An 18,894-nucleotide genomic window follows, 5' to 3' on the forward strand; every position below is an offset into this window, starting at 1 on the left:
TAAGTATGGGCATAATGCAACCGATGTTCACAGATGGACACCACTGGCCACAGCAGTGACTACTGAGTAAGTTGTATTTATATTACCATCGACAATGATGTTCCTCTAACATGATGAAAGGGTAAATGTCAGCAATAAGACTGAAACTCTGGTATCAAAAGTATTTCCAAAGCTCCCACTTGTCGTTACGACTTCAAGGGAGGCTTGCGTGCAGTTTTTAGGTCAGGGACCTATTTTATTTACAATAAATCAGATTAAATCTGCAGCAAATTTGTTCAGCTGCATTAAAAGTAATATTCCTGCAGAAAGCAATTTCAACTTCTGTTTTTAATCTTTAAATCTCTCCATAATAGTCTGTACAAAGTATTTAATACATTCAAGCAAGATTATAGACAATATTAACACACGAAGATATGAATCCATACATTCAGAACCCATACATTCAGAGAGACAAATAGCACATTTATAAAAGGACTGTTGTCACTGATAGACTTGTGCCGTACATCAAAAACGCGTGCAGTACATTACACTACACTGTCACAGAGAGGCAGTACACATCTTTTCTAAAGGATAACTAATATACTATGTCAAATAGTACACTGCGGACAGTTCTGGCGCCAGGAAATAAAATGTCTGTTGCAACTGCCTGGTTTCTTCTTTCTTGGTCAGTTGCCAAGGCCTGTTCTTTTACAAAATTTTCTGTTCATTGATTCATCTGTGCTTAGATTGTTTATGCTGAAGTTGCTGTGATAGGATTCCATCTCTGTAGATCATGCTCATTATTTTTCCGTCTGCGGCTCTCCTCTTCTCACTGGATACAGTCCATGACGTGAATCTGCAGGGTGTCCATGTCCGGAGCATTGTACTGACACTTAGGGCATTGGTATTCAGGCTGCATCTCGGGGGCATTGCGATTCGGCTGTGGTATCCCAGGGCCTGGCAATATTGCTACCACAGAAGAAGAAGAAAAAAATAGGCCAGTTTGCAACTGTAACTGTATGTTACTATGGGAATAGTTGTTTATAGGCAGCACATTCATTTAAAACGGTGATTAAACTGACTGGAACTACTGATGTATTATATGCTTTTAAGGTACACCTTTCAGCCAATCAGAATCGAGTATTCAGACAGACCATGGTATTAATAGCTCTATATATACACATCATATATAAATATACATACACACACATTTGGAAATCTAAAATGTTGCTGTACTGACTCGATAATGTAGAAGTCATCAAATAAAAATCTACAACAAAGTTTGTACTAAACAAAATAGGCTGCCTAAGACTACCCTAGGTAGCAACTGATACTATAGTCACTTTTAGGCATGTTGTTACTTGTCTAGTGTCTTTTAGTTAAAATGAGAAACAGTTTATATATATATATATATATATATATATATATATATATATATATATATATATATATATATATATATATATATATATATATATATATGTGTGTGTGTGTGTGTGTGTGTGTGTGTGTGTGTGTGTGTGTGTGTGTGTGTGTGTGTGTGTATGTGTGTATGTATGTATATATCAATAACTCCAAGTGAGACGAGGGGCTTGTCGCTTGCATAGGGTTAGAGGGAGATGGCAGATGAGATATTAAAATGCATACCAGGTGCTGGTCTGTAGCTGTCCATGTGTCTTTGCTGCATCTTCTCCTGCTTGAGGAGATTGAGTTCAGTCAGTGTTTGGTTCAGTTTTTCCTGCAGCTCCTCCTTCTTTTGGTTGAGCTCCTCCCGTGCTCGTCTCTCTGCAAGGAAGTCTGACTTGAAGATCTCCGCCTGAGAAAGAGGACATGTGTATGAAGAGCTTGAAGTATTTTGGATGTATTGCTGTCTCACAAACATCCCATGAATCAGCTGTTATTGAAGGGTGTATATTACTCAATGGAGCTAATTAAAAGTGGGGAAAAAAGGGAGTTACATCCATTATGTTATGGGTCAAAATGACTTCCACAGTTTAAATACACACAAAAACAGCAAATAACAGCTTAAAACAGTAAACCTTTATCATGGCTTGTCTGGGACAAGCATAAGTCCATGACCCTAAATGAGGTCAAAACATTTCAAAGAGAAAATGAAAGTAACCAGCATTTCAGACATCTCAAATGTGGTAAAGGGTCAAATAGACCCATAACATAATAGGAGGGTTAATTAAAAAACAAAATGCAATTTTTATGATCCCGGTTATTTATTTTTTTCTTATTAACATTTTGCAGATACTACATATAAACTTATGACCTCAACTATGATTGATATGTCTATACTTGGTTGTTTCCAGGATCCTGTTATTAGCTGGGAGTTTCAGGCAGAAGATGAATATCACTACATATCAGCTACATAGAGTTGAGCTTGAATATGATGATTACAACACCAGTTTACAATATGACTATTGTCTATTAGTTCACAGACAGCCAGGACCGTCAGATTGCCAAGGCAGAGGAACATTCTCCCCACTCTCACCATTGCCCTCATCAGTGAGATTTGAACTTCTCCCCAAGACAGCACAAAAGCACAGGAGCCCAAGTCTTACGCCCTACCAGCTAGCCTTTGACTCAAATACGAACATTTTGCATATTATTTCTTACAAGTTATACTAAAGTGTCTAGCAAACAGTTCTAAAGATAGTTAAAGATAGTCTACACAGTACTTCACACTACGCATCAAAACCTAAAGTCCCAATACATGCATGTACCTAATAACCCACATAACATTTTTTTAAAACTGTGTCACTATTAGCACCTGTTTTAGGACATACCTTCTCTTTGTGGTCTGGCTTAGCTTTGCACTTTGTGACATTTCTGTATCACTGAGACATAAGCGCACACTATTTGTGCCTGCAAACATTTTTCATGACTGTAGAACTGCTAAAGCCTTAATCAGTGTAACTTTCCATCAAACTAGCCGGTAGCAGTGCAGCAGGAGACAAGCAAGGGCAAACCACAATCTTACTATTTTTACCGTTTGCACCACACCCCTAGAAAGACATACAAGTACACCGTGCAGCTTTGCCTCCCAGCTTGGGTAAAAACAGCACTGCAAAAAGAGTCCACTTTATTATTCAGACTCCGCCACTGCTGTTGAGTGTGTTTATGTTGCTGGGGAGCAGATGAACATTTGTTAGTTTTTTTAATGCAATGCCAGCTTCTATGGCTATTTTCATGGCGAGAAATGTCTAAGGAATTCTATGTAAGTTTTTTAAAATCCAATTTTCCTAAAAACTCTAAAACTGCAATAGGTTTTGACTTTGTTAAAAATTTCTTTCAGAGTGTTGACTGAATAAAAAAGGTTTCTCACGGGGTTAAGACCAGAACAGTCCAATAAAACATGTTTCAAGGATAATGGATTCTGGCAGAAGGTACATGTTGGTGAGTCTTCTCCATATATTAAAAACTTGTGTGTCACCCTGGAATGAACTCGACAGCGGGTGTAGACGATCTGGTCCCAGCGATTTGAAAACAGAGAAACGTTTCTTTCGCCAACAATAGGGCTGATTTCATGGAGTTCGTTCATGGTGCATTGGTCCCACTCAGTTTGTCATTTTTATTAATATACAAGTTTATTATGGGTTTTATGTCAGTGGGAGGTATTGGACACTTTCATGAAATCCGCTGATAATACTTCTTTTGAAGCAGTGTCTGCTTCTTCATTTCCCAGGATTCCACAGTGTCTTGGTACCCAGCAGATGTAGATATTAAAATTTTGGGCCTCCAGATCCAGCAATATACAAAGACTCTTTACAAGCGTTGGGTGGTCTTTTTTGAGGGATGATTTTGAATCTGTATTTTCAGAAAGTTTTCCTGTTGCATAGTCTTTATGAAGTCCAGTGCTAAGACGATCTGCTCATGAATGCAGATCATACATGGTCTTCAGATTTTGATCCATCTGTGTGTGTGTGTGTGTGTGTTATATATATATATATATATATATATATATATATATATATATATATATATATATATATATATATATATGTGTGTGTGTGACGGATATATTTCTCTAATGTAGAGGAGTTGTTGTTGGAAGTCATTTGGGTGGGTTTCAGATTTCTTGTTAGGTCTAAAATTATTTTTGTTTTTGTTTTTTAAGTTCCAGGGCAGATTATACAGAAGTGTATCTGTTCCAGCATAGAGCAGATGGGAAAAGAAGCTTTAGCAGCATGCTTAAATTGTAGTTGCTAGCTCAAAAGTTCCTGAATCTACCTCTGGTAAATGCTTATTAAATGTCTCTCATAAGTTGTGAGAGACTTTAAAAATATTTAAATGAGCACATGAGGCTTTCTCTCCCACAAATCAAGGTAGAGGAAAGCAGATGACATGAAAAAACAAAAACATTACAGTTACCAATGAGGAATGCATGTGTATTTGTGTAAGATACACACCTGTGCTGTGAGCACTTCATTGGTCTCCTGTAAGGTCCTCTGCTGCTCCACTTCTTCTTTGAGTTTGTCGATGTGAGCTTGTTTCAAGGCCAGAGCTTTCTCAGCTTCCTCTAGTCTATGAGTAAGCGTCTCTGTTTCTCCACTCTAATACAGAAAGAAACACGTATACATATACAGAGAGAAGAACATTTTTAAACACTTCCTTCTCCTGCCTGGCACTCAGACCATCTGAGCTAACCAGTTTCCTTACATTTAACCATGCCAACCACAACTAGTTTAAAAAGGATTCAAATTAATGGCCAACTTATTTCACACACCCTGTGATTGGCTAACTTTTCATTTTTCAGTTTGGAGTCATAATCCTGGAAGAGACAGGTGTAAGCGTGCTGGAGTTGAGCTAGCTTCCTCCTAGAAGGGAATAAACAAAAAGATGGAATTAAGATTAAACTAGTCAATATTCATCAAGGTGGATATGAACAGATGCTATTCCTAGTGGAAGGACAGCATGCAAAATGCTTGAAATAATGCACTGATTCAACACTGAGTCAGTACTGGACCAGTATTGGGATGATCGGATTTGACAGATTTGCCAAAAAAGGGACCAAATTCCTTTTTATTTAATTGGCTGACAATATGAAATCTATTACCAGATTTTGAAAGCACATCCAGCAATTTTGTTACTCACAGTTAGACATGTCACAATAATTACATCAATTTATTGTACGATATATGGACAAGACCTCAATCATTTTTGTTGACCTCGACATTCATTCTTACACAAGCATGAATGTCAACAACGTTTTAGCCATTTATGCTGCTTCTGTCCTCTCGTCTACTCTAGGGCTTTGAATATTCGGGGTATTTACGATAAAAATGAACATTAAGATGTACACAATTTAAGATGTGTAATAAAAGAATATACTGTTTAGTGCTTTTTTAATTAAAGCATATACTGTTGAAAAAATGACGCAAGATATTAACAATGCACTAACAAAAAAAAAAATCTACAAAGGATAGTTCTAATGTTTCAAAAAATCCAATAAGTCGATAACATCGGGGGTTGAGCCGAAGCTGAGCAGTGAATGAACAGCGGTAAACTGAAGTGGGTTATAATTAACTCACCCAAACACATCCTGTACACGTATGAGATTAATCAGACATATACACAACATAAACATCATATTACAATTCTGTACAAAATGGCCCGAATGCACAAGGGAACTTGAACTTATTGACACTCCAATGTCTGAATATTCTTAAGAATTAAAATGTTTGTATCATCATTATATCAGTGGTATAAAATGGTCTTAAAATGACAATAAATATTGTTTATCGCAATTATTTCTGGGACAATATATCATCCAACAAAGTAGTTATCGTGACAGGCCTACTCACCGTAACACTTTTTAAACAGCTACTACATTTATTACAGTGAAAAATTATGCATTGGATAATACTTTGATTCACTGAGTTCAGTGTAACAAACAAAATGATTTAAAAACTGTATGCAGTTTTCTGTACATCAAGATGAAACTCAATATTCTTGAAATAGACTTCACACATTTACAACTGACCTAGTTTTTGGTTGTTTTATTTTTACAAACTTGCATCAAGATTTTTGCGTGGTCATTCTATACCGTTCCACCATAACATCAACTGCAGAAAAAATTCATTTACTTAGCACAGCACTCCATCAAATCTCTGTAGCCCCACCCTCTTATTTGTCACCATGCACCTCTAGCTACTCACAGTCGAGCAGCAGCTCGGGCCTCACCTCTCCTCCACAATGACAGCCCGTTCTTTCTTCAGTGCCGCCTCCAGGTTCTGTGTCTGCAAAAGGAACTTGTCCACGGTCACACAATGCTGCTTCTTTTGCTCCTCCATGTCACGCTCCAGGGTCTGCAGGCTATCTGTCTTACAGCACAGCCTAAAGTGATACACATCAGCTCAATCAAACATGCGCGTGCGTGTTTAAACCATTGTTTTGGCGATTATCCATGACACACACACACACACACAACACTCAAACATGCATGTGTGCATACAACATGCTCACTCACCTTTCTTCTAAACGTCTTTTATCATCTTCACACTTGTCTAGGGATGTCTGGCGCTCTTTCAGCTCACCAAGTAGAGAAGTGACCTGAGCCCTTAGAGCCTCACTGTCCTTGGTCAGCTGTAAAACAAACAAAATCGAGTTGCTGGTTTTATTTAATTATTTATTTTTATTTAAGGCCAAACAGCCACCATTACACAAACGCCCAAGAGACGTAAAAGCAAAAGGCGTGTTTGTGTGCGCATACCTGAATACAATCCTTCTCCTTCTGTTTGAGTAGAGGCTCAATTCTATCCCTTTGCATTGTGTTCTGTTCTAGTACATTCAGTTTCTCCTGAAGCTCTCTATACCTACACCAAAGGACAAATACAAAGCATATACATCCAAATCAACACCCATCTTTAAGAGTACCTCATTTAATTATGTTCCTCGTCTTAAACAGCAAAAATAAAACATGCTCTAATTGGACCAGTGGCGACTCAACAAAGGGAAGGAGGTACTGTACATGCACACATACAGTGAAGCACAGCTCTCCTCACCTGCCTTGAGTAGCCTGAAGCTGTTCTGTTAGTTTAGCCAAGTGAAAGCTAAGCGGACACATGGAGTAGAAGGTTAAGATGAACTTGATTAAGGACAGTCACTAAGAAAAAGTTTGTGTTATTTACAGCAATCAATAGAAAAGTGGAGTTTGTCATTCTCAAAACTATCACAGAACCCACACACGTAGTGTAGAACTGTGTCGAGTCCTTATTGGCCATGGCAAAAATAAATCAAAAGGGTGACGAGAATGTTGAACTGTACCTTTCTGGAGAGACGGTATAAGGATTTTTATGCAATGTCTCCTCTGTCACAGCATCAGTCTGTTTTTTTTAAAAAAAAAAAAAAAGAAAAGAAAAAAAACCCAGACAGAGTTTTAAGCACATTTTTAAGTTTGAAGGTGTTTTAATATATCTATATTCCAAGTACTACTTTAACAGGAACACCTGTACACTTCATGCACCTAACCAATCAGTTAATCATGTGGCAGCAGCACAATGCACAAAATGCAGATACATTATACTGCCAAAAGTATGTGGAATCCATCACATCTGTATGTGTTTGTTGAACATCCCATTCCAGATTTAGTGTCTTTTTGCTCTTATAATAATCTCCACTCTTCTAGGAATGTTTTCCACTTAGATTTTGGAGTGTGGCAGTGGGGATTTGCCCAATCAACCACAAGAGCATTAGTGAGGCACTGACATTGGGCAAGGAGACCTGGGAAACAGTCGGCATTCCAGTTAAATCCCAAAGGTGTTAAGTGGGGTTGAGGTCACTTGGGTTCTTCCATTCCAACCTTGGCACACCATGTCTACATGGACTTTTGCTTGATGTACTGGGGTACTGTCATGCTGCAAAATGTTTGGGCTGGGTTTTTTTTGTTGTTGTCACCTGAGGCTTGTTATTTAGAAGTTAGAATGCATTTTCTTTTACCCAAGACTGTATGTGTGTGACACAGGTCCACGATTTCAGTAAGAGACAAGTAACAGGGGAATTGAGATTTTCTCAATTTTATGCAAATTAGCTATGCGCAACAAATCCAAACAATTAGCTTAAATGATTTCTCGCACCAATCATATGGCGTGAGTGATACAACCTTTTCTCATCCCTCCTCTCCCAACTTTAGTTACTACCTGCAATTAGCTCCTATGTACTAAACTTGAAAAAAGGAATAAAAACTGTGTTTTTTAATCCTGTCATACAGAAACTTCCTTTAAATATATCTTGTATGTAAATCGTGTGCTGGACTCTTTCTCATCAAAGCTGGAAGGATGGTACACGTCCACGAGCACCAACAGCAGTGCTCATGCCATGCCCACAAAAGAGACAAACTAGTAATCACGAGTGACTTGTACACTAATAGTTTCTGTTAGCCCATCCAAGAAACTTATTTATTTATTTTTTTTATCTCGGAGCCCAGGGTAGTGGTGTTAGTTGACAGAATATGTAAATAACTAACTGGAAAAAAAAAAAAAAAAAAAGTGAAACTGGTGCTTGAGGGTCTCGTGAAAATTACATGGCTCAGGCAGAATTTGAGTTTGACATCCCTGTGCTACATCATACAAAGGCATCCTATACAATTGTGCTCTTAAAACTTTATGGCAACAAGGAAGGCCCACATCTGGGTGTGATGGTCAGGTATCCACAAACGTTTGGCCATATAGTGTACAGGTGTGATTGTGTCAGATGGGTTGGTTTGAGTATTTCAAAAACTGATGACCTGGGATTTTCACACATAACAGTCTCTTATAAATATCTCTGAAAATATGTTTTCAATTTTTTTTTTGATGACACTCAGCTACTAAACATCAAGATACATGTATACTTAATAAAACAAAACCTTCAAGTTTCACAATGTGATTTTTGCAATATTGCTCATACCCAGAAATTTACTTCTGTCAATACACTTACATCAAACAAAAAACATAAGTATATCAGTGGATCAGGTCACATGGTTTATCTGTGGTATTTACTAAATGAAAGCACCTGAGTAAGCTGTGTCAGTTTGAAGCGTAGCTGGTCCACAGTATTCAGAAGGCCTTCATTTTCTTTTTTACTCTCCATTTTCTCCTTCTCCAGTTCCTCATTTCTCCTCTTCAGCACTCTCATTCTTTCCTCGAGCTTCTCTTTATGACTCTTCAGTATCTTTAGGATTTCGTTAGAACCTTCATTAGGCTACAGAACACAGTTGTATGGATTTAGCAAACCAGCAACACATATTGCATACTCATAAGCAAGAAAGTGTACTGAAACAAAGAACAAGTCCTCCCCACCCCACCCCTATTACAACTATTAGAAACATCCATGTTTATCTTAGTACACACATGCACAGTGCAGAATCATTTATCAAGCTTGAGACCAGTCAAATTTAAGCTGTTATTATGGAAATCAGAGTGCCTCCAGATACTATTAATAATCAAGTTACCTGTAACTGGTAACCTTCTCAGGTGATTGCATTATTAATATATGATTAATAAAACTGTGGGAAATGAGAAGTCTCAGCTAAATCAAGATTTTCAAAATCATCTGAAATCTGGAGCAGTGCAGAATATCACCTTTTATAATGGCATACAAAAAGAGCAAAATGGAGCAGATTAAAGAGATAAAAAAATAATAATAAATAAAATAAAATAAAAAAAAACACAACAACGAAAACAAAATATAACCAAATGTGAAGATATTTTTCTGGACTCATAGATGCAAACACCCAGCTTAAAGAAGCTGGGAGGGTGGTGACAGGCTTACCTGACAGGCCCCTCCCTCTCGCCCATTGGGCAAGCTTTGACCAAAACTGGGAATAGAACTACTGATTGAACTATTCTCACTAGATCCCTAAACAAGCACACACACACAAATAGACATTATAAATCAGACACTTTGTGGTGTAGTGTTCTCTACCAAACTTCGAGGCATTGCCTGTCTGTCAGTGTCTTGTTCTGCATCAACCTTCCGCTCAATCACGGCTAAGTCCTGGTAATGCAAAACAAAAACAAATAAACAGACTGGAATCAAGTTTTGGAGAGATGCAATGTTTACTCAACTAAATAATGTCTGAATAAAGGAGATTCTGAAATCTAAAAAAAAAAAAGAAAAGAAAAAAAAAAAAAAAAAAAGATTTGACACTGTTCATGTAGACTTACATTAAGTTCCTCTGTCAGTCCGTTAATGTCTGCACGAGAACTCTCTTGGTTCCGATTTTGACATGCTGACTCTGAGCACAGAGCGGTGCCTTCAGGTGCTACATGACTGACGTCAGGTTTGAGTTTGCTCAGCAAATTCTTATTCTCCTGAGCCAGTCGCTCAACCAAAGCCCGTGCCTCATGAAACCTGCCACTCAGAAATTCTCTCTCTTCCCTAGATCTTCGTTGCCATCCCTCCATCTCTTCGCACCTGTTTTTCAGGGCATCATTGCTCCTCCTCAGTGCCTCTGTAGGAGAGTCAGAAAGTCACATAGCTGGCAAAAAAAATGATGTACAAACAACAATCTGACTCTGCGTTGGTCATTTTGGATGAAATGGCTTACGATACCTCGTAACTGGTGGTTATCCAAAAGAAGTCTGTTGACCACTTCATGTCCAGGTAGTTCAGGTGGCACCCTTAATGATCCTTGAGAACTAGTCGTTAGTGAGCCTTGGCTGGCAGCCCCCCCGGCCTCCTCTCCTGCCATGTCCCACTGAAAGGCGCTGTCCCCGTAAGGCTGGGGCTGGACCATGACCTAGGACCTAAGCCACACAGAACACCATATGTTCACATGTTTGTATCTGGCACTCCTGACCACTAAAAACTTACTCCAAACCTCATGGTTAGTTATTTAATTAACCCTTTGTTCTTTTCTACAACTTACACATTTCTGACCCAATAAGTTTACATCTCCATTAATCCGGATAAATCTGAAAACACATCTTTTTCTCTACGTTTTAGCCTTTCGTCCACACCGAGATGGTGTTTTTGTCCAGCGAAAACTGCTTTTTGAAAACGCTCACGAAACTTATAGATTTGAACACTCCGTTTTACAGTGTGGACTGAAAAAGGGAGCTATTCAAAGACTATGATGTATTTTCAATCGTGTGACCCGCTCAACTCAAAACAAACAAGACAGTGGGTGACACTGCACTGCAGTTGTTGTGCCTGCTAACCAGTTTGATAGAGCTGTTAAAGACTAATGCCAATTTGTACAACCTTCAGACTGCATTTTTAAATAATCCCCTGACGGAATGATGCAGGCAAAGGCTTCTTACACTTTTATGCATGCGCGGTATTGGGATGTAAATGTTTTCAGACTTTTCGGTGTGGACGAGCAATTTTTGGAAAATGTTTAAAAATGGCAGTGTTGATGGAGAGCATTATAAAATGAAAATGCAGATGTTTTAAAATGAAAAATGCTGTTTTCAGATCTACCTGGATTAATGTGAATGTAGCCTAACGTGCCCATGAAATGCTATGACAGTTGTGATTTTGATTCTGTATGTTGGTGTACTCCGTTTGAAACAGAAAATCAGGGAGATCATGTATCAAAGACCTTGACTGATTTCCATAACAGTCAATAACATCCGAGATACACCACACCTCCCGCCAAATCTAAACAGAATTAACAGCGGCTTAACAAACTGGCTGAATAAAAGGCGACACGTTTAAACAGAGCTCGTTTTCAATTAGTAGGTAGATTTCTCACTGCCAATTTGACCGCTGCAACATGTTTGGTATCGTAACGTACAGATCTCCAACCACCGCATCCTCAGATTGGTACAAGGCCATGGGTCATTTGTTACCGGCCCAGGTTTTTACCTCTTCTTCATGGAGGACAGCGGAAAGGACTTGCCGTTTAACACAAGACAGTAAGATAAATCTGTACCGACAAGCAAGAACAAACAAAGTCGCGTCTTGGTATGTCGAAATGCTCGCTAGTTTGCCATTTCCTATGCATACATTACCTGTATATTAAAGTGCACCTCTTATGGTTTTGAAACGTGTTTAATTTTGTTTTAAAGGCCTCTCGAAATAGCTTTACATGCATCCAAGGTCAAAAAACACTTTAATGTACTCATAATTAAACTGCAGCATTACCTTTATTCCCCCCAGTGTCAAAAATGACTCGTTTGAGTGATTCGTTCTAAAGGATTCATTCATACTCTGCTCTGATTAGTCAGATGTCCCAGTCTGTTGTGATTGGTTTACCGCTGTCAGTGTGTCTAAAAGGAAACGCCCACTACCATAAAGAATTTCAGCTCCCTCTGTTTGTGTGCAGCCAATAAAGACCAGAGGTTGGGTTTTTTGTTACAAACCTATGTAGGTTAGTACAGGAAGTAAGTCTGGAATTACTAATGACTCGTTTCAGCTCTGCAGAATCGGTTCCTTCTTTTGGGAGGCAATAACCCTGTTTGTTGTGCATGTTGAATTTTTAATTTTTGCAGACATTTGTACGATCACAAACAGCTCTATAACACACTACATGAAAGGTAATATTTGAAAAACCATAATAGGTGCACTTTAAACAGCACACCACAGCACAACCCGGAAAGGTCATGCGTTTGAGCCGAACTCGAGATTTTGGAGAGGGACCGAATGCAGACAGACACATAAACTCCAACCAAATTTTCCCACACACAACGGATTGTTTTGAAGGAGGATAAAACGCAGAAAAAGTGAACAAGCACAACTACACAGCTGACCCATGTTTGCCACTGAAAAGTAGGGATGGGCGATATACCAGTAGAAATTCTCCCCACGATAAGAATTAATCTTCCCGCGATAATAACAATAAAACCTAGTTGGTGATGTATTTCTGTACACGACACATTCGCAGCTCATGTGCAGAGCGAAAACAAGTACGGCAGAAGGCGGACGTGAAGACGAGGAGGGGTTTATTGCTAATCGAGGAGTTACCTCTACAATCTGGAACTGGTTTGGTTACAGAAAAATACTTTACTTATAGATCCGTGTTTCTGTTTCTAAGGCTCTGAAGACTGCATGCAGCTGTCACATGTAGCCAAAATAGTGGTGAATGGTACTATATTTATATCGTCATGGATATAGTTATTGCAATAAATAGCAGAAAAAAAAATCATGATATAGTTTTAAGTCTACATCGCCCATCCCTACTGAAAAGCAATGTTCATTTAATTGGATGCAAAATGCAAATGAATACAGGATGAATCAGGAGAATCATCCTATTTTTCTCCTCCATAAACTGTTAAATTATAATTAAAATATCTACAAGACACACTTTGTTTCACATCAACTTTGTTTTCCTGGCGACTTCAGGAGGTATTGCAGCAGTTGTATTAATTACTGTGGCTGTATTTTAGATTTAAGCTCCCTTTTCCTCCAAAATGTGGAGGAAGTAACGTTATTGTCAACGCCACAGCTGCAAGAAATCAATCGCGACGTGGCTTCGTTTAAACTTTCATTTCAGTCTTGACCATCATGTCTAAATTCCAACAAACACAATAACATATCCACCCCCAATCTTTACTGTGACTAGGACAGACAGCTAGCTGTCTAATGATGCTATCTAATATTCACACGAATGTTTAAAAATTCATTCTGGCTAGCAAGATGCTCCGCTAGTTAACTAGCTACCTGGCTAGCAAGGCAGAGAACATTAACTACACAGCTAATAACACATCAACAACACAGGTAACAACTCATGGGGAATGGAGAACAATATATAATGTAACAGATGTAAAAAGAAAAATACAACAAAAAAAAAAACAGAAACTGTTACCTGGCAGTCTTAACGCGTTATCTAAACGCTTTAGCCGAGTTAGCTAGCTAGCAAAACAGATAGCTAATTTAGCGTTGCTCCGAGTGCGGAAGACTTGTTGAGGCGGCGGAAAAGCGCTGACAAACACCACAACGCTAACAACGTTAGTAATTAACAATGGCCCCGAAATTCTGGTAGCATATTTAATCTAAAAGCGCATCGCAGACTAGCTTGCTAAAGCAACTAGTTCTATTCGATTCAGTACGTTAATGTAGGTAGCATAGCTCTCAGGAATTCCCCTTGTTTCTTCCGCACTTCATCACAGCGGCCCGACCGCCGCAGAGCCCTGTCACTACTCGACCTGCGTCCCTTGCCCGACACATACTGCGCATGCGTAAACGTTTAACGCACTCGAAACTGGGACACCCATAAACAAGCCTGTAAATACACACACGCTTACTTTTATATGACATACACGTGGTGTATCTATACCCATTTATCAGGTATATCTACTACATTGTATGTGCAGTTTCAGACTGTAGCCCGTCTGTTGTTATGCACAAATTGTTCTATCAATGGGTAAAGTAGAGAGAGCAAAATATACACACAGATGGGCTACAGTCAGCAATTGTATAATACGTGCACCGAGTAAATGGTGGATAAAATGGTCAGTATAAACTTGGCACTGAGTGTGTACCCACAACAGAAACAGATCACAAATGTGAAAGGGAAAATGTGAAAGTGAAAATGAAGACTAAGGAGCATTCTGAGGAAGTTAAAGTAATGGAATATCATAACCTAGGAAAAAGATGTAAAATTGTATCTAAGAGGGTGGATATTCCATTAAAGGGCTAGTTCACCCAAAAATGAAAATTCTGTCATCTGTTACTCACCCTCATGTGGTTCCAAACTCATAAGACTTTTGTTCATCTTCGGAACACAAATGAAGACCTGGGAGTTTTCTGTCCCTCCATTTACAGTCCAAGTAACCAGAATTTTCAAGCTCAAAAAAGTTCATAAAGGCATCGTAAAAGTAATCCATGTGACTGCAGTGGTTTAATCCCAAGTTTATGAAGCTACACGAATGTTTTGTGTGTGCAAAAAAAAAAACACAAAAAATAACAAAAAAATTAACATGTGATAACCATGACGCATGCATGTTGTGTTGATGCAAGAGAGAACATTTTTTTTGTTGAGAGACAAAAAAATGCAAGTCCTCCTTTATGTCAAAATCTGCAGACATCTTTGTTACAAAGGATGTAATATGTGACTCAGTTTGTGTACAGCATTCCTCTTCCTCTGCTGTAAACAGTGCAGAGCTTATGGTCGGGTCCCTTTGTATCACGAGAACACTCTCGACAAAAAAAGTCAGCTCTCGCATCTACACGACACGCAAAAAAACTTCACCTTTCAGCAGGACAGTGGTCCCAAACACAAGGCCAAAACCATGCAGGTGTGGTTAAAAACAAAAAGGTGACTGTTGTACAGTGGTCAAGTCAAAGTCCAGATCTAAACCCCAACGAGAATCTGTGGCACTGTTTGAAAATTGCAACAAACAACATTCAGTCAAGCTGAACAACCTGGAGCAAATCTGCCAGAAAGAATGGGCAAAAATTACTCCAAACAGTGTGCATATCTTGTAGGTTCTGACCCCAACATGCTTTAAGTTGTTATTGTAGCAAAGGTGGTTCTACCAAGTACTAGTTTGAAGGTGAATACTTATGCAAATAGCATTGTTTGTATTTTATTTAAGATTGTGAATTTTGAATAATTTGTCATCCAGATATATCTCATGACTTTTAAGGGGATCATTAGCCAACTTGGGGAGATTGAAAAAATCATGCATTTGCTTTCTGGCTCAGCTGTTGGTGTTGGATTTTATGCAGTGGAACAATTGCAAGTGAGGTGCAGTGGTCCCATCTCAATATGTCTAGGGACTAAACAAGCATCTGAGTGACTTCCATGGGGGGAGGGGGGGGGGATTTCAGGATCTTACTGATGTTGTAAAGGGGAAACCTGCATGACTGCTAAGAGGTCAGGTTAGCAATGTGAGGAGAGTTGGATGTCCAGATTTACCCCAAGATGTTATTATCAGATTGTGTGTTCCTGCTGGGAGGTCAATGAGTAGATCATTTGCCAAATCTAGTGGAATGAGCTTCTCAGTATCATCCACCAGGGCCATGTTTGAGAAGTGTGTCACTTTGAAGCCAGACTGTTGACTGGTGGCTTTTTTTTATTTTATTTTTTTTACCCATAATTTTGGAGGTCATTCTGGGTAAGAAAAAGTGACAACTGATTGTATAAAACATATTCATGAATTTTAGAAAGAATGTAGTGATAAGGTCAATAGTTACTGAGATCTGAGATATCTAGTATGGGAATTTTCAGGTTGGGTATGACCATTTCTATTTTGAAGGCAGTCAGTACATGATGTCATTGACTATGGAAGTGATGAAAGGGAATAGGCTATCCAGTGGACAGCTGGCAGGATTGGACAAAGGCATCTCTTCTGTGGAGAAAAATATGCTTGACAGATTTGATCTTCTCATCAGAGAAGGTGGCAGCAGTCAGTGAGCAGGGTGAGCAGGGTGAAGGGGGAATTGAGAAGTGAAGAAAAATTGAGCTCATACAGATTAGATGCAGATGCTTCTTTATGGTGTGGTAGGGTTTTATGATGCTGGAAGCTGCAGAGGCAGGAAGTATAGTCGTGGTTACAAGACGTGTGGGAGGGGTATGCATAGTTGGTGATAGCCAGGGCAAGGAGGGTGAACGTGAAGGACACAAAGTGAAAATCTGAAAAGTGGAGCAGGGAAACATTGATGTCTAGAGCTGAGGAAGGTCAGCTGAAGACTAGGTCCAGGTCCCCTCTTATGTTTCAGAGTTCCAGGTCCTCTCTTTTGACCACTGAAGGTCTGGTGAAAAGAGTACAAGAATGAGCAGACGCAAGAGGACTGGAGGCTGAAGTCCCCAAGGAGACTGGATGAGGTTTCATCAGAAGGGAAGAGACTAAGAAGGATTTTTCCTATGAGTTCATCTCTGATATTTCTCCAGGAAGTTGGGTGGGCGGTAGATAACATCACTATGAAGATTAATGGGAGAGATAACAATAACAGTATGGCTTGAAGAAGATGAAGGCATGAAGTGCCATTTCTTGGTCAGATACGAGCCTGTGACCCAATGACAGGGTAGAAGGGCGGCTAACAAATTGTGCATAACAAAAGATGTACTACAGTCAGTAATCTTTGTTTCTTACCAAAGCTTTGATATCTCTCCATGCCATTATCCCCAGTGGCAATAGTTACATATAGTACATTCTATCTCCCTAAACTGACTCATGAAATAGATAGTTGGAAAAAAGAAAAGTATGTGGTGGTTCATCAAGGTCAGGTATATTGTTGCCTCTGCATTATGATTTTATGTCTCAGTGTTCTTTCTCGGGTAAGTTCTTCAAACTATCAGGGAACATACAGTATATCTTATGACAGTGGTTTTCAAAGTGGGTGGGCCCCCTTGGGGGAAGCCAGGGGGCCTCAACAATTTGGTATTAAAAATAAATTCTCACTCTCAGACAACCACACACACACACACACACACACACACACACACACACACACACACACACACACACAATCAATTCCTAATGTAATGTAATGTAAAGATGTAAGATGTAATTATTAATAATAAAAGGGGGATATAAGTAGAAGTCTGTATTTTTAATGTGTTTTAAAGACATCTTGCGAAAGGGGGGCCTCCGTCAAATTTCAATGCCATTTGGGGGGCCTTACCCTGGAAAAGTTTGGGAACCCCTGTCTTATGATCCCTAATTTTATTTACAGCAGCTCAACTGTTTGCTAAAACCTCACCACTAGAGGGCAGCAGCTTCCAGTGCAGTGCCTGTCTGGCTCAGTACGTTTACATGGACAGCAATAATTTAATTATTGACCTTGTTCTGAATAAGACAATATTGTGGTTAAGGTGTTTACATGAGTTGCTTTTTGAAGATTCCATTCATGTTCCCGGTTATAAAACATAGATCGATTAATGGCACACGTCATTACATCCCCACGCCACAGCGTCCGACGTTCCCTCCAGAATTTCACATATCAACGTACAGTTCGTCTTTGTTATGGTACCGTATACAGTTTTGGGTGTTTCAAGTGCAGTTAATTATTTATCCTGCTATACGTGCAAATTGATGACTGCTTGAAGCCATGGGCTAAATCCGAAACCTTGTACTTACCAACTATATAGTAGCCGAAATACATGTATTTCTGTAAGTACACAGTTTCAGACGCAGCCATGCTCTCTTGTTTGCCATCAACCGGTTGAGCACTGCGGTGTGTGTACGTGTCCTGTCACAAAATGCGGTGAAAACTCCCACATGACGTTAATAGTGTGATTAAGGTGTTTAAATGTCTGTAATGCATGTCAATAATGCCACTAAAATAGGAATACTGCACATATCATAATTCGATTTGTGTGTACTTCGAGTATGACTTTAATTGAATTAAGGTAATCAAGAATCACTTCACATGGTAGTTTCTTAATCAGAGTATCGTCTTAATCAGGTTAATATCAGATAATTATTGTCCATGTAAACGTACTGACTGACACTAGAATGCACAAGCAAAATGCATATAGGATCTACAAGGTGATATACTGTACAGTATATGCTACCTTTGTATTTGAGATTTAGCCACCTTTTGTTACATGGAATAACGGACTGTATAGTACATTCACACATAAGTATCTGGGAGTTGACCATGGCCATGTCAAATTTGAGAATGTGGTTATATTTTGCTGCTGTTCATGGTTCACATGGGGTATTACACAAAAGTGCATGAAAAAATGGAGATATAAGACAGACATTATTATACTTCTGTTCATCTGCAGCAATTGAGAAATAGTGATTTCTTAGAGTAATGACATGTGGATGACATACTAAGAGAATCCATAAAACAGAGCAATGTTATTAGCACCATTGTAGTATATTAAATTGATCCAAATTTCCTAATGCTGTAATAATTAATTTCTCATGGGCTCTGGGTAAATCCTTCAGCAGACAGGCAGTAGCAACATGGAAAATTGATGAACCTTGGTAATGTGGAAGCAGCATAGCCATCATCATTCCTGGTACTTTAGTTCCAGAGCAGTTATAACATGTCTGGGGGAAACATATACTTATTTAGGGGTATCAGTCA

General features: G+C 39.0%; 1 protein-coding gene across 1 annotated transcript; it reads right to left on the minus strand.

The window, feature by feature from the left end:
• Positions 1-209: 209 nt before the first annotated feature.
• ikbkg (inhibitor of nuclear factor kappa B kinase regulatory subunit gamma) lies at positions 210-14,070 on the minus strand. The gene is made up of 13 exons (XM_017487130.2): positions 13,715-14,070; positions 10,519-10,712; positions 10,131-10,417; positions 9,889-9,960; positions 8,977-9,165; positions 7,252-7,310; positions 6,698-6,800; positions 6,455-6,570; positions 6,169-6,321; positions 4,712-4,802; positions 4,395-4,538; positions 1,627-1,795; positions 210-948 (listed from the first exon to the last, which is right to left on the minus strand). Exons 2-13 carry the CDS (start codon positions 10,700-10,702, stop codon positions 809-811), a joined length of 1,707 nt encoding a protein of 568 aa, XP_017342619.1. The 5' UTR covers positions 10,703-10,712; positions 13,715-14,070; the 3' UTR covers positions 210-808.
• Between the last annotated feature and the right edge of the window lie 4,824 nt (positions 14,071-18,894).

This window comes from Ictalurus punctatus, chromosome 15 (genome assembly GCF_001660625.3).
Source record: "Ictalurus punctatus breed USDA103 chromosome 15, Coco_2.0, whole genome shotgun sequence".
In the NCBI taxonomy this organism is placed as follows: Eukaryota; Metazoa; Chordata; class Actinopteri; order Siluriformes; family Ictaluridae; genus Ictalurus; species Ictalurus punctatus.

What these genes read in the sequence shown, in the direction of transcription:
- ikbkg (XM_017487130.2), bottom strand. Translation starts at nt 10,702, where the DNA reads ATGGTCCAGCCCCAGCCTTACGGGGACAGCGCCTTTCAGTGGGACATG. An exon ending in TATACCGTCTCTCCAGAAAG is followed by an intron (nt 6,801 to 7,251) that starts GTACAGTTCAAC and finishes CCTTTGGTGTAG; the next exon opens with GTATAGAGAGCTTCAGGAGA. An exon ending in ATGAAGTGCTCACAGCACAG is followed by an intron (nt 1,796 to 4,394) that starts GTGTGTATCTTA and finishes CCTCTTTCTCAG; the next exon opens with GCGGAGATCTTCAAGTCAGA.